At 43.9% G+C, this 27,053-nt stretch overlaps 1 protein-coding gene across 3 annotated transcripts; it reads left to right on the forward strand.

The window, feature by feature from the left end:
• Positions 1-990: 990 nt before the first annotated feature.
• LOC1276032 (ubiquitin-conjugating enzyme E2 W) lies at positions 991-26,429 on the forward strand. 3 transcript variants are annotated; one of them, XM_061642606.1, is made up of 7 exons: positions 5,334-6,304; positions 22,944-23,473; positions 23,660-23,751; positions 23,837-23,939; positions 24,011-24,096; positions 24,186-24,331; positions 24,414-26,429. In XM_061642606.1, the coding sequence occupies exons 2-7, from the start codon at positions 23,342-23,344 to the stop codon at positions 24,425-24,427; spliced, it is 573 nt and encodes a 190-aa protein (XP_061498590.1). In that variant the 5' UTR covers positions 5,334-6,304; positions 22,944-23,341; the 3' UTR covers positions 24,428-26,429. The 3 variants fall into 3 exon arrangements, with proteins under 3 accessions (XP_315339.5, XP_061498590.1, XP_001688635.1); XM_315339.5 differs by lacking the exons at positions 5,334-6,304; positions 22,944-23,473 and adding an exon at positions 991-1,261; XM_001688583.2 differs by lacking the exon at positions 5,334-6,304 and having other exon boundaries at positions 22,499-23,473.
• The last annotated feature ends 624 nt before the right edge of the window (positions 26,430-27,053 follow it).

Raw genomic sequence — 27,053 nt, forward strand, 5'->3', positions numbered from 1 at the left:
CTGTTCACAGCCAGAAAAAAATCATGATTATGTTTGTGACGGCATTAAGCTTTGCTTGTGAGTCAGAGTATCGCGGTTGACTCAAGCACTCGCTTGTCCTGTTCGGCATGTCATGACCCACTTTCTTTGAGTATCAGCAATGGGTATCAAGCTACCACGGATATGTTCATTGTTTCTTTTGGTGAATATCTCGTGATACTCATGACAACACTGTTCCCAACCTCAAATATTCTTCTACTGTCATACATTTGGCCCGATGGTCAGGATTTGGTCGGGTAGATCGTCGCAGAAAAAGACAACATAGTTCTGGTTTTATTAGTTTCAGTTGAGATATTTATTGGAAATTAATTTTTTGTAGCTAAATGTATAGAATGCATAGATCACACAATATAGAACATGTAAACTTTTTATTTAAATGAACATTATTACAACTTCGACGGAATTTTGTTTACGTAAAAATTTAATTTGTGCAAAAACAGGAAAATTGATAGAAAAATAGCTATATTTTTTCATAAGTAAAAATGTAAACTTGCTTATGCAATGTTTGACATACACTGATAGGTGGTTATAGACGTTAATTTAGAGCATTGGTGTAGATAGAATGGTTAAAGAAGTAAAAAAAAACGATATATATATGTTTAACGACTTCTACCTGATTTTGAATTTCCTCTTTGTCAACAGAAGTCGACATATCAAATTTGAAAGAAAAGTCGACATGATTTGTCTAGTGATGGGCACTGCATATTTTCATAGTGGATTATGATGAAAAGAATAAACACATTTCGGGGTTGTTCAACCTTTTCCTAAAAAAAACACAATTTCATGCAGTTAATACTGGTTTTTGTATGCATTATTCACCGATCAATTATGAGTAATACAGGTAAATAATCTTTTTTCTGCCCAATTACTTGCCACACGCTCGATCAAAAACGTCAACGCCGGATGGCGCCCGCTCTTGCTATCCGGGAGCTGTCAAACAGCCCACCGTGAACGAACCTTTGCTGCAGCATCCAATGTTTACCACTGCTCAAGCAAACTCGCCGCACTGGGCTCAGTGATAAAAAAGAAAACAAATTTTTATACTGTGCAAACCAGAAAAACCGACCAACCCCCCCGAAAAAGTATTCTGCGCCAGCAAAAGTATTTTCGTAGCCTGTCCTGTGCTGTGAGTGTGTGTGCGCGGGTTCCGGTTCCCTTGAATGGTGTAAATTCTATGAGCAAACCCGACTGCTCCAAAAAGACGGCAATGAGCCCGTCCGAGGTGAGTGTGGTATTGTTGTTTTGTTTGTTAGTTACGCACACGCGGAGAGCCAAATTATTATCGCGTTCCGCGGGAAGCACGGGTTTGTTTGTGGTCAAACGGCCCAGCACAACCAATTGCATGGTCGCAGTCTTTCCGCAGCACACATGCGTTGCCAGGATTTGCACGAACAAGCGAAAGAAAAAAAAAAAAAAAAACACACACACTAGGAAATCCCTGCAAAGAAGCGTAATCAATCGCAAATAGGCGAGTTCAATGCATTTATCGAAGGTGCCCCATGAAACGGAACACAATCAAAGTAACGCTCGTTATCTGGCCGGGGGTGTGAGGAGAGAGGGACTGTTATCGTCGGAACGAACCGGGACCGCTCAGGCTACGGCCGGAGCTCAAGGTCATGCTGGATTTTTTCAAAACCCCCCGTCAGTTTGTTGGCCCACTGCCAGGATCGATAGCTGTGCGTCACACCATCTGTTGTGCGCGATGAAAGGTAGCGTAGTGGCAGCAACAGCAGTCCCACAAACAGTCATCATCCTGCGCTCGATTTTGGGGCACCGATGCCGTATCTGGATGCTTTTTCTATTAAGCTGCCTCGTTCTCTTTATTTAATTTCAGCCATGCACGCCACACCAAACCACTGAATGAAATTACCACTGCATTGGATTAATGTTGAGCTAATCTTGCACGACGGGCCTGCAGCTAATCGACAACTCGAATGCCCCTTAATATGCATACCTTCACTCGATGGCCGTTTTAGTTCGCGAGTGTGAGCGGTTCTTTGTTCAGTTTGTTTTAAAAACATATGCCCGTTAGCGGGCAAACCGGGATCGATAAATAATTACAATTCCGCTTGCCCCAAACAGCGGTCACGAAGTGTTCTAAACATTTATCACTTCTTTCGACACTTGCCGCGCGATGCCGACGCCACCGACTGCTACCGATGGTTTCGGATCGGATGCTGTCGATAAACAAAAGGACCAGCAAATCATACCAGCGGTGGGACACGAGGGGTACGATGCGGTGTACAATTGATTCAAAATGCTCGATCTACCCTTCTAAAAAAGCGTGGATTTTTCAGTGAGATGAGGAGCGGAGCGGAGGACTGCTCCAACGGGGACGCTATCATCGGACGCGCTTCGGTAGCACGTTTGTGAGAAGCGTTTGATGAAATCGGTTTCCTTAGTGTTATTTATGTTTACCGAAGCGTGGCGGCGCTCGATGAGGTCAATTTTGGGTAAACATAATACACACTTTCGCACTTCTCGCCCCTTTCCTCCCGGTGGGTGCGTTGCTGCCAGCTCAAATCTCACCGTTTTAAGGGGAACCCGGATAGGGGTAATGGGGACGGCCAACACTTGCTGCCGAGTTTCGTTGTTACTCGCTTCCTTTGCGTTTCTTCCCGGCTGAGGCAATGGTTGAGAGGTGGTGCCGAAATTGGTGCCGATTGATGCGTGATGTATCCATATAGAGTAAGCAAATAGGACGTTCTTTATGTTGCCTTTTCTTGCTAGTTCATTTAACAGGGGGAGGGAAACAATCCTTGGATGCCTTTGGTTGGAAAGACACGGTTGCGTGAAGTGATCGTTACGAAAGATGGGAGTTGAACGTATTGATTCGCACTGCATGTTTAATATATTTTCTTCAGTTACGCATATGGTTAGCTGGAAAATAGCTATAGAATTTGCAATGATATTGGGTTCAATTTTTATCATTCAAAACAAAATTTCCTCTACTTAAAGAAGCTCTTACAGCGAATCATATTCTTACCCTTCATATCCCTTTCCTTCACGCACAGTTTCCTATGCCCCTCGGTGCTTTTGTAGTCAAAGTGTTACTTAGGTCCTATTGGATGTTCCATACCTGTTACCCTCATGTCCACTATGGTAGTATTATGCAGTAATAACTTACCGTTTCTGGTTAACAAGGTAATTAACTTAGAACACATCAAAACACCATCTTTAGTGGTAACATCAAATAGCGAGAATGCAAATTTTATTATCCCGCTATTTATGTGCCTATGACATTGGCACAATTATGCAACAGCAGTTCGATCATACAATGCACGATCAGTTCAATCGCTTATAGAAAAATTCATATTCATACAAGGTGATTTAAGAGGACTGGTTTGCACAGACGACGAACTGCACGCGCTACTCATTACTTTTCCCGTAGCAAGCTGTTTACTAGTTTCGTGTAGCAATAAATCATCGCTTTAACGTCAAAGAACGCGGATTATCAAAAGCTCGCTAACCAACTGTTCATTCATTTTGTCGTGAAACAAAATGCGCAATGCAAAGAGTGTGTGCAATTCTTAAAGGCACCGCTGTTTGTTCCCTCTATTTTTGCCACGCCTTTCGTTGGCTACGATTATCGCAACGTAGAGCATGTGTACCATGAAATGCAACCGAACGGCGAGAAATACGGTTCATTTGCAGCGCTAAAAAGATGACCAACAGGCAGCAGCAGCAGCAGCAGCAGCTAGCAGGAAGTGGCTGCCATATGTTTCGTTAAACAGACAGTCTCTTTGTGCTTACGAATAGTTTACATTTGGTGTAAATGCAACGCGTTTTTTCCGCCTGCTCTACTCACCAACAGAACGCCTTTTGCGATCTTCGTGTGATGAGCGAGGGGTGGAAACATTTTACTCTTGCAGCAAGAAGCAGGCCCAAGCGCAATGGGGGTGCTGGGTGCGTGATCGTTTATGTAGATGTCGGCTTGGACGCATGATCGATGCATCTATTCTTCATAAATAAAACGGCTGTGTGAAATGAGCGGATTAGTGAGAGCGTGCCTCCGCCTCTCCCATGCACAATGGCACTCGTTTGTTTATGCAGCCAACGCAAATAAAGGCGTCCCCTTAATCCTCGTTTATCCTGGAAGCAGAAGAGGCGTTCAACCTTTTGGTGTCTTTTAGTTGTGCTACTAAACGAGCTAAAAGCTTGCTTCGCTATGCTAGATGACAATTGATTGCACTGTACCGCATTTCTTCACCCATCAAAAAAGGGAATGCAAGCCGTCAACAATGCTGCATGGGTGCTGCAAGTGGCTAACGATTAATTCGTCAGACGCAAAAATTGCGCATATTGTTGGCGGGGCGCGGACAAAGTGTGCACGTGTAGCAAGCGAGATGTGCAATTTATTTCCACACACGTTCTATGGGAAAAGTTTAGCACCGCCGAAGATTAACAATAATGGGAGAGAGCGGTTAACGCCAGCAGCCTTTCCCTTCGCGTTCGCAAATCGCTAACACTGTCCCCCCTCAACGCCACACGTCACCTCGATTGCGGGCCCATTCACTTGGCGTTCGGGGGATGCCGATTAGGCGATTGCAGCTAATCATTTGTGGATTGCTTTTAAATTGTGAAACGTTTTCACGAGCGGCTGGAAATTAAAACTACTTCGCACCATCCAGGAAGGGAGCAATTGCGAATTGATGATTTGTTTTAAATTATGTACAAGCAAGAAAATGTACGTTGGCTTTCATAAAAATAAAGTATTTATTATTACTTCAGCAATTCAGGGTTCGTCACTTATTAATAATTTAATTTTAATTCTAAATTCTAACGGACGTCTTCCAATCGCTCACGATCTTATTACTTTCTATTGTAGCACGATGCGTTCGAAAATAAATACAAACCCTTCCCTCCCTCCCCTTAAATTACAAAGACGAAGAAGAAGAAGAAGAAGAAGAACAGGCCTGGGTTCAATATCCTCCTTTGCCTGCGCATCATTGTGCGTCGCTCGCGCGCTCTATCAGTCAAATTGTGTTATCTGATTGCGGCACACTGGTGGATGACGCCCACCGTCAGTGGCCGTCGATGTCGATGGTCATGGTCAAAACCCGGAGTTCCTTTCTTTGCGAGCGTCCCAGCGGTGGACACACACACTTCGGGCGTTCATCTCGCCTTTTTCCCTTTTTACTTGCAAGCCACAGCGGTAGGAGCAGTTCACACTCTCTTCTCACGCGAGCCGTACAGGGCGCTCGCGCACGCATATGGCGCACTCACTTGCAGCTCACGTCGTCGTCGTCGTCGGGACCCGATCCTCGCCTCCGGTCCGGTCGGTTGTTGCTTTGTTCGTACGCCAGCAAACGCTCAGTTCGAATGTAGCCGCGGTTTGTACCAGTAGCCGCGCGCACTGTGTTAAGAAACGCACGGATCATCAGCCGCGAACAGTACTGCACACGCGCGCACCGTCTCCCCTTCTCGCTGTCTTAGATTTGTTGTCGTGTGTGAAAGTGAACGTTTGCCGCTACACGAGGGGAAGCGAAAACTGCCCGCAGGAATAGAAGATACGCTTGCAGTGTTTGGCTGGTTAGGGATTTTTGTTTCCTGTTTATTTCGTTTTGTTGCTGCTCAGTGCCGTCCTTGGATCATTTTCCCGACCAATTTTCCTCCACCGCCTGCGGGACCTGCGAGCAGTAATATGCACCGATAGAGAGTGGCGCTCAAACATTAGCGATCGCCGCTGGTTGGCAGAGCTTCTGCTACTGATTAGTGTGTTTTCCTGTTTATAAATATTTTGAGTGCTCGTTCATCGCGTGGTTCGAGGTGGTGGGCACTGGACGCAGCTGGAAAATCCGGTTCGCCAGTACGTCGCGGTACGCGTTTTTCCCCGAGGAGCAGAAATTACGGATCCCCTTCCCCGTATGGAAGGAGTGTAGAGAGTGCCGGGACGCACGGGAAGACGAACCTCCGCTGCGAAAAACCAGACCCGAAATTAACTCGCGTGAAAAAGGGCAACCGTGTGTGTGAAAACGCTTACCGTGTCTGGTGTGCCAAAACGGTCGGTGTGTGTGTGTGTTTGCGTGTGTCGTGAGCGGGAGTAGTAGACCATCTTAGACACTCTACAGCGGTTTGCCGAGTGTGTCATCACTGTCGGAAGAGTATCGCGTAACCCCCTTCGAAACGGAGCAATCGTGATCGCAATCCCTCTAGAAGGAAGGTGGTGGTAGAGAAGAAGAACGTCGGCGCAACCAGCAGTAGGCAGTAACTTGATCTTTTGGCGGTTTGTCCTAGAACCGGCGGAATAGCAGGAAGGAAAAACGTACGGCGCAGGGGGCAATTTATTAAGAAAAGCGTGATAAATTCGGTACCGGCGTGGCGTGGCGTGGTGAGTCCCAGCTCAGCGTCGTTCAGGCATAGAAGCGTAACAGAGGCAGAGCGTATGGTGTACATTTTGAGTCGGGCCCATAATCTACCTTTTTGCTTGTGCGACTGTGCGTGTGTATATTTTCGGTCTCATATCTCCCCAAGGAACTTCAGAGGCGGTTTTTGCGGTTTGGCGCATCATAAGTTGCCCCACCGGATGGCAGCCGTGTGGTGGATTTTGTTTGTTTTAAGCAAATTACTGTGACATAACTTTATTGAACTAATAACGTATACTCCCCCATGAAGCATAGTCAAACTTACGTTGCGGTGGGTGAGCTCATATCTGTCGCTTTTAATATACCATCCCATAACCATAGACGACAGCATTGGTGGTTTGGTGCCAGTGTTTAGAAAATCGTCCGGACCGGAAATACTTAACGACTGCTCTGCGTGCAGATCCGTTAGGCCGAGAATGGCGACAGGCGTCGAGAAAAGGAAACAATCTATCCGGCCAAACGATCTCCGACGAATCGTTGTGTAAAGAAATAGGCAACAACCAGTAATAGAGCACGTGATGTATGCAAATGTGATGGAGCATTCAAATATGAAAGGCTGACCAGCGCCCAGATTCATCATCGAGCACGTGGTTTGAATTCAATATTCGAAATCGGTTGCTTTCTTGGTCTTTCTTGGTGAACGAAAGTGAACCATAACTGGAAAACATCCCCACTCCTAGGGGTTTCTGCAGTAGCGTTGGCTAATTTGTGTTCTCGCAAGCATCACAAAAAGATGTAAATACACACAATTCGCAATGCGCGTTGGTGCACCAATTGCGCTGAAAACTAATGCAAGATGTTATTTTTGTTCCAGTAACAGAACGCCTTAACGTGCAGTGCGATGCTGTTCGTACTTCCCGGTGATCGTCTTTTTTGCGCGATCACCTAGCAGAACGGGTTTGCTGCTGGAAGATCGTGTTCCGCTTGCGCGCTGGGTGGTTGAGAACTTACCTCCAGCGATGTAACACCATGCACAGACCGGCGCTGAGTGGTTCTCTAATGGTCTGCGTTTCAACTCGGTTGTATATGCGTGTTGATTTGCCCTCGGGGACCATAGCAGCAGCAGCAGCAGCACCGGCGGCATGTTTCAAAGTACATCCCATGCACGGCGCAAAGCCAATCGAAATGCGCCCAGCGGTGTTGCGATCTTGCTGGCACCAAAAACAGAACCAAAAGCAAACTACATTGGACACAATATGTTGTTGGAGTGGCTGGAATTATGACCCACTTCATCTACTCCCCCAACGCTCGCCTTGGTATTTCTGGAGCGGCATCTGGTGTTTGGTGTTGCGTGCGTTGGGTAAGTGATGGTGTTTGTTTTTCTATGAAATTAGAACGCTTATCGGTAGGGAAACGTATCCGTGGTCTCTGTTGTTGGTTTCTGGTAGGGAGTTGCAGCAACAGCGCAGCGCGACCAACGCAACGAATCCTCTTTGTGCTTTGCGGTCTTCAGGGTTTGTTGTGGGAGTTGATGTCTGTTGCTGGAGATCGTCGTGTGCTCCTCGATGGTTTGGTAGCGCAGAGCAACTTCGTGATGTTTCGCTTTGTTGTATTTATGGAAAGACTATTCAAAAATTCACTCAATTAAGAACAATTTCAATGTCAGATGGCACCAAATGTTTAATACTCGTTTCAGGCAAAACTCTTATTTTGAAGTGGTATCTTTAGACATTACTTACACTCTCTGTAATGGTCTGTGTTTTTTACGATGAGTTATGTTTCATTATTGACAATATAGACAAAACGTCGGTCGAAAGCCATCGTATCGTTGTTGAAGCTTATTGGTACCATGCTCTAGGTGATACAAGGTAGTTTGCCGGGAATTAGAAGTGATTTTGATTTAGAATTAGAAATTTGAAGATCTACAGACAGCGAACACCTGGAGAATCGACGTAATCCCTAAACAAACGCATCAAAAAGTCTTTTGGAATATCTCAAAAAGATGTTTCTTTTCGATCAAAATCAATTGGAATGGACAAACACCTGGAGAATTATGTCCCATACGATCTAATGCCTAGAGACGACGAACTGGTGAGAAACTGTTTTTTCGGTTCATGTAAAAAAAATACTTTGAAACACTGAAATTGGAAGTTCTACCCTAACTGATGTATAGCTCAGACATTGCTGCTTCGGATTACTGTTGGTTCCGGTCAATCTGGCTGACCTGCATGTCTCCTAATACGTTTAAGTTAAAACAATGTTGGATGCCTGGATAGCCGTGTTTTTTAAGGTAGGCTCCAAAGTTGAGGTGTAAGATGGGAACAAGTAGTAGAAAATGTTTGAATTAGTTGGCACTCTTAATGTGGTGTCGAGGGCGGTCCTGTGATACATTTGTCAACTCTTGCGACCTAATATAATTCCCATGAGTTCAAGCCTCATATGGACCGGATATAAGCCGGCATGACCGCGTCTTTACGCCAAATAGGACAATAAGTATGGGTATCATCAAAGTGGGATTTTTAATGTATAAACGTGGACCGATCATCCGTAAAGCGTGATTGATATTGATCGTAATACGTTTTGAAATTACTTTTCCACTCACTTTTCGCTTCATCTGACACATTCTCACACCACTGCCAATGAATGATGGCGTGCCAATGGCGGGGGATACAAAGTGTCTTTCTTGCGTCGGTCGGTTCTATTTCCTTGAACATTCTCATACAATCATCATCCTTCGTTTTTGCTGATATCTCGGGTCTTTCTTCCAGCTAGCCCTTCACATTTCTCATACAAAAGGCCCAACAGGGCAGTCTCTTGCGTTTTTGTTGTTGAGTTCGTTAATGTTCAGATGCATTTGACCTCCATGGTAATATTCTTCCTGCAATTTTCCAACAATGTTCGCCATTTCTACTACCAGCTCATTGGCTTTCCGTCTGATCCAGCACCATGCCACAGAGAGATGATGATCACTTTTATTGCCATTTTTTGTAATTATACTCCCGAAAGGGTACGACTACGGCTCGTGAAAGATCAGCTCTGGAATGGTTTAATTAACAAAAAGAGAGAAAAAAGTGCCCATTATAAATGTTTATGGGAAAACCGTCGTTTAAGCAGCTAAGTTGTGCTGGTGGATATTTTTGAAACCCGTTCGCCAGTGCAGTGTGCATCATCAAACCCCATCCACCCCCCCCCATCAAACATTGTTTTAGTTTGGCACGGGGCGGCTTTCCGCTCCGTTTTGTCTGTCAACACGGGCACAAAAAGAGTGTGCAGGCTGTCGAGAAATTGCTTCAAGAAAGAGTTTGTGTGTTTGTGTGTGGTGCACATATTTTCTTGTCACACCGCCCAGCACAACGACTCTTCGTAAATCCTCTCTCGTATGGTGTTTTAATTGCCCGATCGGTTTTGCGTTTTGTGGGTGAAGGACTTCTCTCTTCTTTCTCTGTGCGGGGAGTGTCTTTTGTCAACGCACATCACCCCTTCCCCGCATAATGGGTTCGTGGTGGCGTGGTTGGGTGTCCTTTAACGACGGCGATGACATGCACTTAACGCACGCCGGTGCAGTTAACGTTGTTGTATTCCGTTCCGCGTTGTCAATGCCCCGGCTAGCGAGGGAGCGAGAGCAGGACTAGGAAGCGATCCATTGCGCGATCGTGGGCTTCATTTTTCAATGTAAAGAGCGATCACGCATACAACGCAGCATTGTTGCTTTTTGTTTGGGTGTTGAGTGTTTTGAAGAAAGCATGTTGTTTAGCCAGTGTGGTACAAGTTGGCAGGCAACGGACGACAGCACTACGCATTTGGCACAATTTGCACCCGAAATGCAATGCTAATCCAATGTGTCGACAGAGTAGCGACACAGAGTAATGGCTTAATCATTCGCACCGATTAAGCACACAGTATGTCAGTTCACGATCAGGTTTTTGTTGCGGTTTCAGAATAAGTGGTGGTTCCGTGGTGAAGATAAAATTACCTACCCAAGCTCAAGCTTTTTGTTGGTTCGTCTTTGTGCCGGTTGTTTACGAAATAGAGCACGGCCAAAGTGGGTTGGCTACTCAGCAACAGAGCACGATCGTGATCTCTCGGAAGTGCTCCCGTTGGGATTAGGTCAGCTTCCTCTCCCTACCCTCAGATCTGAGAATAGTCTTGCGCGTCGTCTCGTGCGTGCGAATTTTACATCATTAGGGGCCACCCCAAAAATTCCCAAGAAACTCCCAATTCCCAACCGTGGCTGGGATTTTTTGCCTGGCCGTGCGAAGGCACGTCTTTGAAGATCAGTGGCGTTTAAATCGAACAACAAAAAAACAAGCAATACAATAAAGTGAAACATATGACTGCTCAACACCTACTCAGTTTGCATTCACGTTCAATGAACGGAAAATCGGTTCAACTTTCCCAGTGACTGGCGTGGCGCGTGCAGTTTTGCGATGCGTTTTTCCGCATGAATCACCTTAGCCCTTCCACGCGGTTGCGCCTTGCGCAAATCCCACGCTTACGCAATACGCAGGGCGGGCAGAAAGGGCTAAAGAAATCTGCTCACGGTAACAACCGAAAAAAACACTCCGGACGCAATAATATTCAAGCTAAGCTCTCTCTCTCTCACTCTGTCTCTGCCGGAATTCTTTCGGACCGTCCCGACATTGTAACTAATTAGTCTATTAGTTGCGCACGTTTTGCGCAAACGAACGTGCTTGTGTGCGGTATGAGTGTGGGTGTAGTGGGGTGTAGGGGGCTTGCAGATCCGCAATTTAAGGATGCCGTGACTTTTCCGTGACCTCCTTCCTAATTTTCAAATTCACGCCGTCCGGTGCGCGGGGTTGGCCGGTCAGTCACCTCCGGCACCTAACAGCTACACTGCTGTGTGGTGTGTGGGTTGGGTTTGCCAATTTCCGCACATGCACATGTGTTCCATGCCATGATCGAGAGCAGTGCGCCTCGTGCCTGATCGTTTATGTTTTTTCCCCACCCCCCCGCTTTCGATGAGAATGAAGTGTGTCTATTTTTGTTTTTCTAGCATTTCACTCTGTGGCGAAGGATGGTTTATGATTTGTTAGAATAATTGAGAGAGGGGCCGGTTTGGTGGACGAAGGAGGGGGCGAGGTGGTGCTGTCGGTTAAGTGATTGGCTACAATTAACCCTCACAAACCGCGTGTCCAGTAGGCTGGACTGTTGTATATGAATGATTTTCGTTTGAGTAACATAGGGCACGCGTGTTTTACAGTGAAGAAATAAACGCTATTTTGATTTGCAGAAATTGTATATGATTTACAGGTTTATTCTATTTCCGATATTTCGAACGGTTGTGGTGCCAATTTATTGAGACAGGCTTTCATATTCGAAGTTGACGCTTAAACTTGTCAGACGAAATTGCGCTGACTTGGCCTAAAAAGAAAAATTCTTAATAAGATGGGATAAGTATTAGCTCATGGAATTTATTTGTTACGCAGTTTCAATGTTTTTTTTTTTTATTTTAACACAATTTTCAATTTTGCAGCCTGATAAAATTTACTTGAAAACTCTAAAAATGTCAATTTCGATCCATATCTCCCTAGTTTGGAGAACTACTGACATTAATTTATTCTATATTTTACAGAGCACATAGATGGTTTTATGGGTCAAACACAATGTAATTGGGAATCCTATAAACCGATTTACTAAGTTAGTTATTTTAATTGTAAAGTAATCCTTGTTTTTTCCATAAGACATTCACATGTTAAGGTCATGAACATGCTAAGGGCTTGAAAATTTCAATTCGACTTGAATTTGGAGTTACATTTTGTAGCTCTTGTAACGATCCAACAATATACACTATTGCACCAATCACTTGTTCTGCATTGGTGTCATGTTTTATACTTCTTCTACTATACTTCGTCGCTACAATTTGCACAAATCTATAAAACCAACACCCGCCCAACCGTTTGGGTGAAGTGAAACCGTAACACCGCCGATCGCCATTTTAATGACCGTTTGCGAACGTGCGGCAGTTGGCCCGAAGGCCAGACGACGACCGATTTTTGAGTCGCTTTCCAGACGCGCGCCCGCGAATCCGCAGTATTCGCTGCAGCCGAGCGAGCGGCATCTCGTCTGCCGCAGCGCGATCGTGCACAGATCCCTCTCCCTCCCTTCTCCATCCCTTCCAAAGTTCGATGCACTCCTAAAACGTTTAAAATTATACATGTCTGGTATTTTATTTTATTAGTCATCAATCGGCCTGTGCCGGGCAAACGGGACCGCGATGAGAGAGCACGGCGCGAGAGCAAAGGTCGCAAAGTGTGGGGGGGCCGTTGCGCGGTGTTCTGTGCGGCTTGGTACGATGCAATCAACTTCATCTCGTCATGATGATCGCGAAGAAGTACAACGATCCCTTTCACTCTTGCCGAACGTCTTTTTATGTCTTTTACGATTGTGATAGCGAACCCTTCGCTGGCCGGCTGGCCTATCCGTCACCGCTCGCACGTACTGCCATGTGCGGTGGTGCCCTGTTGGTACTGTTTGTATGCGCAAAGGATTTTAATACGCGCTAATTTATGATGAAACGAGCCAGAGAAACAAACGGAGGCAATAGATGGCGTCTTAAGTCAAGTGGTTCATTAGCCCATAATTCTACCGCTTGAGTTGTTCCCCCGGCTTTTGGCAGGGCTAGGGAGTTTGTACGGGGGCGGCTGTTTGGTTCGTTTCGCGATGAGATGTTTCTGATATTACGTGCGATTGATGCATGTGTGGTGGGGATGGTCCGCCAACTGCTCTCAAGTGTAGGGGTTATTATTTTTTGCGGTAAAAAAACTGCGAATCTATCTGTGAACCTCTTGAGCTCCAGCGATGGGTGTGTGTGTGTGCGTTTGGAGTTGGGGCGATTTGTTAAGGAGGGACTTTTCTTTCACTGTCGATTGAGGCAAGTTGATGATATAAGCAGCTTATCGAGCCACTTAAGTTCGCTGAAATCCTTATTGGCACACGAGTCTGCTAAGATCATCAGCAGAGCTTCTTTGGTAAAGATATTTTGATGATTTTTGACAGAAACTGTGTTTCTATATTTTAATTTGCTGCATTATAGTGGTTTCACTAAGTGTGGTCCATTGCTTTCAAGGCGAATGATGTTATCACTCAAATACGGCGTCATGTTGTGTTTTTTTTTATCGCTGAAGAAGCAACATTGCTTAAACGAAGAAATGTTTCTTCCTGGGAAACGAACCACGACACTCCCAGACACCATCGACCAAAACCAGACACCAACGCGCAAAAGTGTCGGATTATGGGCTCGGGTTTAATTGCATTAATTTTTCAAAGAACTCGGCGCGTAGTCGTCGTCATCGCCGTTCGCCTCAAGATGAGACACCATGTGCCAAAGCGATTGAGCGACTAATGTATGCATTTTTTTTTTTGTAAAAGCGTCGAGATGCGTTTTGATGATGGCTTTCGTGTGTCTTTCTGTGTGGTGCAATGGAGAGTGCGGCATGAGTGCTGAAAACTGAAACGCTATTAAAACAGGCCCCACGTAGTTTTATGTTCACTGTCATGAGCGGTTCTGCCGGTTTGAAACGCTTTAGCTTTCCCGTTTTAATTTTGAACTATCTCTTCAGTGTCATAAAAATATTAAAGCTATCAAAATCTTTTGCGATGGATGGATGGATGGAATGATTCGCTTCTAACGTTCTTTTTGTCTTGCCATGTTGGCCTGCAATCTTACCCGAGAGCAGGGCAATTTATGCTCTGCTTTGTTCGTGTTGTGAGTTTTTTTTTGTAGAGCAGCATCATACATAAATTTCCCTGATGATATCCAATAGCGCAAGTGGTGCGATTTTATTCCTCCCTGATGTTTACATACACTCAGCGCTCTTGTACGTTGGATCTAAACCACATCGTGGAACATGTTTGCCCTGAAGGGCGAGCTAAAGTGATCATCACGCAGTCAAGCGATGAATTTTGCTAGATTGCTGCTTCTAGCATAGAGTGTAACGTCTCGACAAGCCGCCCGCCCGCCAGTCCATTTTAGCCAAAGACAGTGGCCGGCAAACATGTTGGAATAAAGAAAATAGTTGTCATTTTTGGATCGTCTTAGTTTTTAAGCTTATCTGCGGGCTTTGAGCAAATATTTACCTATGGAATAAAATATCTTCCGATCTTGTAGAAACATAAATTCGATATCGAAAGTATTAGGTTGTTGTTCGTTGATCAGTTAGTTTGTTATTTGGAATATAAACATCATCATTAGGAATCGTTCTCCATTTCTACAGAATATTTCCTGCAATAAAATGTCCGGCAAAATGGTACGAACATTTATTCGCTGAAACAAGAGCTACGAACTTATCTCATCCGGCACTGGCGTCTGATATTAAGCGGCGATCGAAAGCGATTGATGTTGGAAATATTATGTCTGCAAAGACTGCGTCTAATATCAAAGAAATTGTGTTTTATATTTTTTGTATTTTATACTCTACGCAATTGCAAGAATTTCCTTAAATGGTACATTCACAAATCTGCTTAAATAAGTTAACTGAAAATTTTCTAAGCAGCTTGTTGGTTGGTTTTACAGTATCTAGTGTCTCCAAATGATATAACTTAATGTTGGTAGCAATCCAACAGCTAACGTGACGACCACTGGAATCAGAGATATCGGCACCATTCGTGCGCCACAGTAATGGTGCAACAAAACTGGGACGCTACCGATGCCTAGCTTTGATGACGATCGATCGTATCGTTAAAATAATGTTGCTGAACGTGATGATAGTAGAAGCGTGGTTTTACGGACAACAAACCACAGAGAATACGGTATTGCTTCAGGGATGGCAAATACGTACTTATTATGTTTGACTTGGTGAAAAATGTAGGGAAATATTCTTGTTGACGTAAAACTCTTTGATCTTGAAGGTCAAATCAAGTTAAAACAATGCACATTTAATTTAATCTTAAATAAAAAAGGAGACCTCCATAAAACTCGTATTGTGAATGATCGTGCACCATCGCGATCGCTGATCACTGTAATTGAGAAACAGTAAATTAAATATAAATACAATCATATTCTGAAGCAGTCGGCGAAGCGGGCCGCACACTTCCGCTCTGGAAGGTTAGCACGGTTCAACGAATGTTAAAAGCGTTTGTCCTTTAATTTGGCATGTCCCCGAAAAACACGTGTTTAAGTTCTAACAAATGATCGTGTCGGTTTTATGGTCAGCTCAGAGGAGGCGCCTGACGATGCGGGTTGCGAGGCATTAATGAATTGAATATTCAATTTGGCTTAATTGCATCGCCTATCGCGGTTGGCGCAATTCCGACCGGCTCGTGTACTAAGCTCGGTGGACTCCTTCCCCTACTCGACGTGCCTTTATTCAATCGACCTATCGCTGGCAATTAAAGTGCAATATTTCACCAGAATTTAGTCATCCACCATTGTTGTCCACCGATCGATCGATTGAAAAGGGAAAGGAAAGACGAATCGCCAATAAAGTGACACGGAACAGTGCTCCGTGCGCGCACGCGCGGTCGCGAATTCATTGGCAGAAGACGGCGACGGGTGTGCTGACCAGGATCTTTGACTGGTAGTGTTCATCGTTTTTCGACGGTCCCTGTCTCCCTGGTTGATTTGGGTGAGGTTTTCTGTTTTTGTTTGCTCTCATATAATTACTTCCGCGAGGTGTGTTGCTTCTCAAACCCACCGCCGCAAGTGGATTATGATATCTACCATAAAACCCGACCATAACGCGAGACTGACAGAACGTGGCACATACTGTCTGAACGACTCAATAAATCGTTTCCCCTTTTCTTGACAAGATGGTTCGAAAAGAATTCGATGATAAATCTTTCTTCTATGCCCATGCCCCTCGGGTACTTAAATCCCACCAAAAGAGCATAACATTGAGTGTAGTTACGGTTTCGGAGCAAGTCACTTCCCAACCTGTCATCACAGCTGTCCGTCATATTGACTTTTTTGGGGAGCAGCGAGAGGTTATGTTTTGTGGCAGAAAACCCGGCAGATTTACGACTGTTCGGCTGTTAATGATCATCGTAGAAATGCCAATATGTGTAGGGAGGTGGTTTCTTTTTAAATGGTCACTGTGTTTTTATTGCAGTTCCCACGTACGCACTTGTCGCTGGTGTCGTGCTGTGCTGGTCGTAGGACACAGATGTACTATTAATAGCAACCACTTGGGTGCGTGGGAATGGGTGCCGCTTATGATGGGCATTTTGCTGCCCTTCGGGAGCATGTGGAGGACCATATGTTGTCTTCCGTGTTGTTGTGTTATCTTAGATGGGACAGGGAAAACGCACCGCTTTATTTGGACAGATTACGCCAGGCACAAAGGCACACAGCTGTGATGGCAATTTGTTCACGAGACTCTAATCTTTCCTGCAGATCCTGGCGATAACGGGCTTATCAGTATCAATGTTGACCTGAGCGATAGTTCAGGCGTGATTAGCTAATCGATTCCAACGGACAATGATCGTCAACAACAAGGCATTTCTGTAGCCTTTGTATTACTATCGCCCCTTTATCATGATGCGATTTAAAGACGACAACTCTACCCAATACATTATTCACACTTTGTCGACTAAACATTAAACATTAATCCGCTCAGCTTACGTTGTGGGTTATAAAGCAAATATCACGTTCTCTCATATAATGCCTGCATCCCTTACTTGGGGGGGGGGGGGGGGGGGTTTAACAGAAGAAAAGAAATTCCGTTTCAAATGGGACAACAAGTCACGCTACCACCACAAAATGCCCGTTGCGGTAGGTCGCGGTATACCATGTTTGAATGTACCTTTTTTTTTGTTTTGCTCCTTGTCTTTGCCCCCTCGCCAACGAATATCTTTGTTTGGCTAATGTGTGGCTTTCTTTTACAACTCATACTCGTGCAACGATAAGACGATATTGGTAGCGTGTACACGCATAGGAAGAAGGCATGCCGTTTATGGTGCCGTGTTGCCGCTTCGAGTGCGTTCAGTAAGGTTAGTTTCCGGAATTTCTGTAAAAACGTTGCCGCAGGCTAGTTGAGATCTGACGGACGATCGGCCTGGTCGTTTGGTGTCCCGCTCGAGGCCTTTTCGGCGTTATCATGCCTCACGACTTGTGTGTGTGTGTGTGGTCACGAAGAGGTGTTGTGTGTTCCGGGAGGGGAATGAGCACGATGAGGATAAATCTCACGTGTGCCGTACGTGTTCAATACGTGCAACCACACGAAACGGCGAGCCCCCAAACCACATACAGTTTGTTTAAATCATCCTATCTTGACTACCTTTTGTACAGCCGCTTACATTTGTACGAAAGTCCGTTAAGGCATTGCTGGCTAAACGATCCAGGTGTCTTCCGGGAGGCTTGTAGTAATGTCATCGGCATGCAATTCTTCAAAGCACGAACTCTGGTGGAGATGTTATGTTCACGCTAGATGGCGATACTTCTTCCTTACTGCGTCATGATTCTAATCATTATGCAAACGATGCGATGCGAGAAGGGAATATATGTTTTATCTGCCATTGTTTAATTGTTGTACATTTAGCTGATAGTTAAATGCTTCCGGGTTGTATTATGTTAATAATGTTATGTAGCCAAATAGGGAAATAATTGCTGTTTGTCTGCACTGCTGTTTGGCATCTCAAGTGTATGGAATCTTAAGATGTTGTCTTTAACAAAATTCTGACTGGGCATTGAAATCATTTATCAGAAGATTGGAGAACGATCGCTAAAAAACCTTAGCGTTCCTTTTGTATGCTAGAATTTCATTGAGGACCAACTTGGTATGCCACAGATCGTGAAAGAAACGAAGTGCGAACCTTTAAATCGTCCATCCATCATCGTTAGTTATTGAAACCATTCGATGCTGTCCAAAGTGGAACAGTGCAATCTGTCATGAAAGCGCTACTTCCTGACGGTTGGTTGGCTCATTTGCATGTCACCAGAAGGTCTGCGATTATATTTATTGCAAGCAGCTGCTGCTTCACTTTCCTCTACGCTTCTCAATGGCACTTTCATGTTATGTGTCTGTCACGGTCATCTTGTTCGCTGTTTTATTTTTTATTTTTTCCCCATGTAGCACCATTCCAATAAAACAAACAGATAAAGCATCAGGCTTTATTTCCTACTCAGCCTCAGTCGCCTGCTCCCTGTCGCAGACAAGATCAACGGGGTAATATGTTCTGGTTTGAAGGACGCGTGGAATTAATGTGTGCTTTCTAACAAGGACCGTGCATCATCAGAGAAAGAAACTCGAAACAGCAACAACGATATTCAGGGCGTATAAACATTCCCGTTTTAATTTAGGTTCAATTTTGTCACGTCCATGTTTTTTGTGCCGGACGGTTGTTTAGATGCTGTGTTTTGAGCGATGCTTATGTTTGAAGTGTTCCCACAGCATCGATTTGTCAAAATGCCGCCGCCGCCGCTGTGCGTCGTGTGCTTTTGGAAATGGAATCAATGTTTGGATTTTATGAGCGACCAAGCCCAGCGGGGTGAGTCGTCTCGATGGTATCATTTTTATTTCGCTCCAAAAGTCATCGTCCTCCTGAAGCGAAGTGTCGCCATTTGTTCTATTGCTTCTCGTGCGGGCATGCCATACAATAACGTCGATGAGAGCGGTAGAGGAATTGGTCGTAAATCGTTTTGAATAACATGCCTTGGTAGCCTAAATATACAAAAATATACATATGTTTATCAGCTGTATTCAGAATCGTGCCGGTGCAGTCGTTCTTAGCGATCGGCATATTCGTGACAAAGTGGACACTGTCGTGTGTACTCCATGAGGTTGGGCAAATTGGTCAATGGCGGGTGGCCCTTTATCGATGTGTTAAAAAGGGTGGCCAGCAAGTGGGAAGCGATATTGATTCGACATCATGTACACACCATCGTTGAATATGGTTTAGATGTGGTGACCTAAACTGTTGAACGATGAGGTCATCGATGAATGAGCCTGTGTTTCAATATTTTCGGGAGCAATCAATTTGCTTCTGTGCTTGCGGTGTGTAGTTTTGGGCCATAAATTTAGGACATAATGGGTTGAAAATGCTTGGAAGCGCGACATGCTCTTCGTTTGATATTTGATATTTTTGAATGTCCAAGGAATACCATTCGAAGTGGTCCACGAGGGAGTTGATTCATGATGTAACATTTCTTCACTCTGTCACTTTATTGTACGTTGTGTCTATAGTATGAGTGGAAGTTTTCTGCTATCCACCCTGTCCAAGTCCTTGTGTCCAATCGTTAGGCTGAACGGGGTAAATTCAATTTTAAGATTACTCCCTATCGCCCTAAGACCACCCTACCAGGGTCGGCCACACTTGCTGTGTTTATAAATCACTTCTCGCTCAAGGCCGGTTTTCCCGCTGATTGGAAGGATGTTTTCGCAAAACAATGTTTAGTTGTGGCCTCCTTTCTATGGTCCAAAACGATAGTCCATCTGGAAAAGGTTATCTCGCGAACCGAACACACCGATCGCGAGGATGAGATACTGGTTCTGGGCGCGCGCGTAACTGCATTCGAGCGAAGTGTTAGCGCCTGATGCTTTCTGGCCCAACACATGTCTTGGCCACCTTAAACGATTGCAAGATTTGTGTGTTCAGCGTGGACTTGCCAATTGGCAGGTCCAAGTTTGTCTATTTGTATAGCTGCACGAGAGAACGGTAATCTTTAGCTTGACTTTGAGCTGGCATTCAGTTTGAGCTTATGCAAATGTTTGCTCCTGCATTCTAAGCGATCAATGTTGCTGTCAATCCGTTGTAGCTGAAGCTTAAACATTATCCGAACAACACTATGACCTACTGATGATGAAGAGATAAAGTCTGCTTTATGTAGATTGCAAGCTTCCGTTAATTTCAGTTTAGTTTAAGGTACGTTGTAGTAAAAAAAAACGCATTAGCTAGTTTCCCGCTGCAACAACAATTAAAAATGCATCATTCGTAGTGTGTGTGTTCCGTTAAAGGAAATATTATTCAACTTCTCCTCGTTTTGGATTGCATAAACGATCAGATGGTCCCGTCGCCAAACACGACGCTTTGTTGATTGTGGGATCAGTCATTAGATAGAAAGCGCCACCAGCCTACTACGTGCCGCGTCATATCGATTAGTCGACGATCTGCCACAGCATTAGAATACGATCACCGCGATGTCATAACGATTATCTAACGTACAAACGAAGCGTAAACACGTCAGAAGAGTTTCCCTTTTCTTCTAGAAGAACGATTAAAAGTCGTTCGGTGCGATCATACGTAGCCGAAGTCCGATCGAGGGTAAATTATAGCGTTTGGTACAAGCTGGCGGGTTAATTAAATAATATGGCGATCGATTGGTTTTTTCCCCCCTTCTCGTCGATTCGCCGCCGTTCCCTTTCCAGGCCAAGTTCAGCCAAGTATAGTTGGTGGCGATCGTTACGGAGCAAAGTTTATTACGCCCTTAAACTTGGGGTACCGCGCCGGAGCTGATTAATCTTAAGGGAAAGCCACCGAATGCAAATAGTGCTGCGCTATTAGTAGCGGAACACGGACCGGTCGGTTTGGTGTTGTTGTTGTTGACATAACCTCATTTGCTGGACGTTGGTTGGCTTAGTATCTTCCCTCCCCCGACCCGCCCTTCCTTCTCGCGTTTGATCGATCAATCACGATCGCGCTGCAATCTCGTGCTGTCAGCTGACTGAGTAGTAGAAGAAGTAGTAGAAGAAGTAGTATAGGAGAGAGCCTAGTTTATTCGCAAACCACTTGGCTGAACGTACTAGTACGTTTGCTAGACGCTATTCGTGCGACGTTCATGTTGTAATGAACGGTCAGGATTAACGAGTGCTTTGTGAGGTAAAGGTAAACAAATGCACCCCACATATGGGTGTTTGCAGAAGTGGTGGGTTGTTTGTAGTAGGAGATGCATTTACCTCCATACAATGACCTCGCCTTTTAGCAAAAAAACCTTTTTCTTACGCGTAGTTCAAGCGAGCTGTTAAAGAGATTCATCTGACTCTGAGTAAATGTGTTCAATGCAACTACAAAATCAATCTATACTGCACTTACAAACGTTAAGCTTTTGCAGTAAATGTTAGTCGGGCATGATTACTTAAAGGGTGCATATACCTTCTATGCCTGCCGGTGGCAGCTCCAGACGCATTGCATTTTGCTTCATTAGCATGCATTGTGTGCCGCGCCACCGTTGTGCACTGGATTGCGTTCTTTACGTGTCTGCACAAAAGGCTACCATATGCTAACAAATCCGCACGCAGGTCGAGTTTGTTTTAACGCCTTTCCACTTCCAGTCCACGTACCACAAGAGCGGAATGCTTGAAAAAACCAGCAACTTATCTGTTCTGTAGCTAGAGGCATGCAAAATAAGTGCATTCGAGAGAGAGAGAGACTGGCTTTTCTCGTCAGGGTACACGGTGCAGTGAATCATTCTGATGCTGAATAGAAAAAAGCCGTTTTATGGAGGAAAGATTTGCAGCAGAAACGCAGCTTGAGCGCGACTACAGCCATTGCCCAACGGTCTTGTGGCTGGCAGCCCTTCAATGGTGGTTAACCTATGATGGTTTCAACCTTTTGTTGTTGCGCTTGAAGTTCATTGAAATTTAAACCCCTGCTGTGTGTGTGTGTGCCCGCGCGCTGGCAAAAACATGCGAATATTTCGTGTACACGCGCGAACGATCGCGCGCGCACGCGCCCGCGTTTTAATGCCCTTTCCATGCGCTTCCACGGCTGCACACGGCTTGCAAATGCGCTTACCCGTGCACTTTTCCCTTTCGATTTCGCTAGCATTTTCTGTATGCGTGGTTGGTTAGTTTTTTTTTCTGCTGCCTCTACTATGGATTAGTTTTTGCGGGCCCTGGCGGGGGTCGAGTTCGAGTAATTCGGCGCAATTTTTGTGGCCACCCGTGCGCCCGTTCTTCGACCCAGGCGGGTCTTTGTGCTAATGGAAACCGGTTGGTGCAACCGTTTGCGAAATGTGTGATTCACAGGCGAACCGACACCCGATCTCGGTCGGTTGCACTCTAACTCAACCGCGCTAGGCTAAAGCGTCTTCTTAGTGGAAGACATATTTAAACTGCTTTGCTCTGTTGTAAAATGGATTTGCTGGCGCTAAATTAAATTATGCTCAACTTATGTGTCCTTTAGACATAGTTTGTGTTATTACTATTACCTTAAACTCGTTTCCACAAACCGTCATCAGCTGGAATAACACAGTGAATCATTCGAATCGTCGCTCGTTTGTCTTTGTCTGGTGTCTGGTCTCATCCTTTATTATCTATCATCATCCCATCTGCTCGAAACGATTTCGCTGAACAAGAGATGTTTTCTTGTTGCGTATTCAATTGAGTTGCAGCCGGGAAATGATCATGATAATCTTCTTCTTTGTCTTCAGCAGAGCTGAGCCACAACGGCTTCTGCAAAATTTGTTTCCGCATGCATCGGTGTTCCCCCACAAGAACAAGATATATCGATGAGATTTTAAAAAATATCCACAACATACTTAACTGCAGTTAAATTTACGACAATTATACATTAACGCTCTGCCTACGCTCTATTGCCTGTTGCCTGTACACCACTGGGACTCGTCGATACCGAATTTACGTCGCTCCTCGTATCGTATAATAAAACAATCCTTTAACTTTAGCGAACTCTTCATTACTTCTCCAGGAAGCTGAGTGCATCTTCGCCTTCGTCCAGATAAATTCATGCCAAATCAGATCAATGCTCCAAAGGATAAATCGAACAACATCTTCCCCGCTCAGTGCAAAACCGAACCCTCGAGCTGGCCCTAATTGCCCAATTGTCAGTTATCTGTTATGACCGTTGCCTGTTTTATACGTTGCTAATGAGTATATCAAACCGCTCTGTCCGCAAAAGTAGTCAGTGTGTTGTTTTGTTAAGTATCAATTAGAAATCGTTAAACGTAATAGTGCATACATCTTCATCCCAAACGAACGAGCCGCTTGGAGCAGCTCTTTAAGTTTGCAAAAGGTACTCACAGTGAGTGAGTGAGTGTGTGTGTGTTTTGTTTTACGGCCAGAGAGTTTTTTTTCAAAGGCAGCAAAATGTTCAATCGACTACGAATGCGAAAGGAAAAGCCTTCGAAATCGGAGACAATCTCCACGACCAACACCACCGTCATACAGGATGCAGCGAAGGATAACAAGAAGTTAATCCTAGACAATAGCCGCTGGGAGGCAAGTTTGTGGTTTCTGTTGGGTAGAAAGTAATTTAAAAAAAAAATGAACTTTACATTTTATTAGGGTTTCAATGAAATTAACACGATCGTAATTTGGCTTTCTGTGTGACAAATCATATTTTTCTCGCCATTCGGCAATTAAACATGTTATTAAACAAAACAATCATTATCTTTATGTTTACAGAGACGCCTCCAGAAGGAACTGATGTCTTTAATAAAGGAACCCCCACCAGGAGTGTCAGTGGACGAAGAAAGCGTTAGTCAAAACCTTACTCAGTAAGTACAGTGCCCCTGCGGTGCTTGTTGTGTTTGTTATCAAAAAGAGATTTCAACATAACCCGTTATGTTTGTGCGTCTTTAGATGGATAATAAACATTGACGGTGTGGAAGGAACACTGTACGAGGGTGAACACTTTCAGTTGTTATTCAAATTCAACAATAAGTATCCGTTCGATTCGCCGGAGGTAACGTATCTGCACTGCCATCACTTAAAAATAAAACATATGCATTAAACTTTGCAAATTTTTCGTTTTAGGTTACGTTTATAGGCTCAAATATTCCTATTCATCCTCACGTCTACTCGAACGGACACATATGTCTGTCGATCCTAACGGATGATTGGTAAGCTATGAGGCGCCGGATGGTTGGAGCTTTAATTACATGATCGTTGTTTGATCTTTTGTTTTGCCCCTTATTCTAACTACTCGCAGGTCACCAGCGTTGTCAGTACAATCAGTGTGTCTTAGTATATCGTCTATGTTGAGCAGCTGTCGAGAGAAGCGACGACCACCGGACAACGGTATTTATGTGAAGACGTGTAACAAAAATCCTAAGAAAACCAAATGGTGGTACCATGGTAAGTGAGGGAACTAAGGAGTAGTAAAATTTTGATCCTTTATTATTAATTAATGTTCTATTATCTTTTCCATTTTTGGCAGACGATTCCGTGTAGGAGGTAGCCCCAAGGCGGCGTAATTGATGCCCGACTGAAGGATGCAAACAAGGACCGATGTATTCGTCGATTCCAAAACTCTTTCTGTATAATTTTTCTCCATGGTTTCGTATCGGACGGTGAAACAACCGATGTAACTCTTTAAAACAAACGTATTCATTATCTCTCTAGCTATTTTGGTTTGTTAAACTACTAATTCTGTTAGTACACGTTTTGCAGTCTACATCGCGGGATAGAGCGTGCAAGTAGAATATATAGTTTGCCTCGTCCAGATCATCTATCATTCTTGATCCCTTCCAGACCGTACCATACGGCTTGAAATATTGGCGTATCGACACTCCACAAAACATTATTTGTCTGTATGCGCAGAGGTCAAGAACATCTTTAATTTTCATTCTTAGACACTTTACTTCTGAAGCACACGCACCGGCAGCTTCAGAAAATGCTAAGCATTGCAGCAGAGATACGTCCTTTCGCAAATAGGTATATATAACAATACATATATATAGAAATGCTTTCGTTTGCTCCCACCTATATAAGCTAGCGTAGTAGAGAATGTGAAATATAACATTAAAACGATCTTGCTAAAAGATCGCCGAGAACAAGTGATATGAAATGAAACAAAACGCAGATGAGAAACAGATATAAAAACGAAAGCTACATGCAACCAAACGGGTGTATGTACATAAACCGACGTTATAGTGTGTCGAGAGGAGAAGGAAAACGAAATCAAATCAGATGTCAGTCCATTAAACGCGTAACACCGTAGTATTGGTAATATAAAAACAAAACAAAAAAAACCCTCCTCCTGAATGCGTATAATTATATTTTGAGTTCTATTTATTATGCTCCAATGTTTCTGGCTCATCCGGTTCGATAGATGTTTGCAGATCTATCCTGACAAGAGGACAAAGAGAAACCAGTCAGTAAAGTTAGGATTTAACGATAACGTTTAGTTTTAACGACTAATTAGTGGTACAACAAGGGAAGGGACTGTGGAAAAGCACTATTAATCAAATGGTATAGCTTAGCGTCAATGGCAAATACGGATCTGTTTGTTGTCATGCCTAAGGAACGAAACCCCTTTTTGCAAATGGATGCAAATGCTCACGCAGCAAACAAAAACAATACAAAGAAGAAATGATAAACTATTTAGATGATTGTGTTCAAGATTCCGTTTCTGTCGAGGGAGGGTAATTTCGCTATGAAGCAAAGCAAACTATAAATCCTAAAACGAAAAAAAAGAAAGGATAACGAAAGCCGCAAAGAAGTACCGTAAGAAAGATTAGATAAAACGAAACAAATACAACAAATACACCAAAAATATCAAAATTAATCTGCTACATTCCTTGAACTAGTTTCACTAGTAGACAGACCGCTGGCACGAAAAAGAGAATACAACAAAAGCATACCTAGAGCAAAACAAAAATGGATAACGAAGAATTACTGCTAAAATGATGGTATAAGCGTCGTTGTGTTACATTTCACCTACCCGTTCAGGGCGAGTAGAGTGACGCAAAGAGGTTCACGTAGTAATTATAGTACGAAATAAAATGATTAGAAGTAACTTGTGCCAGAGATGGTGTGCATGCGTTTTCACGTTCGTTGTCTAGTGTGTCCGCGCGAATGTATGTATGTTGCTGTGTATGTATGTATGTGGGAAAGTGCCATGCCATGGGGCACGAGAGTAGAGCGAGCGAAAAGGTTTACTTTCAGGCCGTACCACGATCTCCGTCTGGTTCTGGTTTAAAACGCATTGACAAGCAAGCAAGCAATTCAAACTAGTAGAAAATTTGAAAGGAAAATATTTGAAATTAATTATACCCCGTGACCATGAAACGTTTTCACTCACAAATTCCACACCCGTTTACAGCAAGTTAAACAAACAGTGTAAACACCGGGAAGATACAAAGTTATTTCTCAAACGCGAGTTAATTAATGTTCTGCACAGTCCCCGCCGCAACGCATGTGGTACTAATAAAAAAAACAGTGAGCAAATCGATATTACTATTATTAATGGCGCAAAGACAATATCACATAGCTGTTTATTTTAAATTTCTGTTCTTATTTTGAAAAGAAGAAGGAAAGTATTATTATTGGAAACAAAAAATGTTTTGATAAACCAATTTTTACGTTTTTTAAATTGTTTTTTGTTGCTTTAATTGTAGTGGCGGGAGCTTGGAATCGGACCTACCCAATTCCGATTTCGTGTTCAAAATCAATTCTGGAGCAGATTCCAATGTTGGAATCGATTCCGATTCCGGAGTAGATTTCGGATTCGATTCCGGAATCGGAATCGACCTGGGAATCGCAATTTGTTTCGGTAACATAATCAGAATTCATTCCAGAATTGAAATTAGCTCCGGAATCAGTTCTTGAATTGAGATAAAAAGTCAGAAGCGAAATTAGTCCGAGAATTTCCATGAGAATGGATCGTTAACAAGTAAATTTTTATTCTTTGCGCCTCTAAATACGTAGCATCATAGGATCCAAACATCTCTTCTTATAGAGATGCTGAAACCGATTCCGATTTCAAAGCCGATTCTGATTTTGGAGCCAATTCCAATTCGATTCCGGAACCGATTCCGATTTCGGAACCGGACGAAAACAACGGTCATTTTAAAAA

Source organism: Anopheles gambiae, chromosome 2 (genome assembly GCF_943734735.2).
Source record: "Anopheles gambiae chromosome 2, idAnoGambNW_F1_1, whole genome shotgun sequence".
In the NCBI taxonomy this organism is placed as follows: Eukaryota; Metazoa; Arthropoda; class Insecta; order Diptera; family Culicidae; genus Anopheles; species Anopheles gambiae.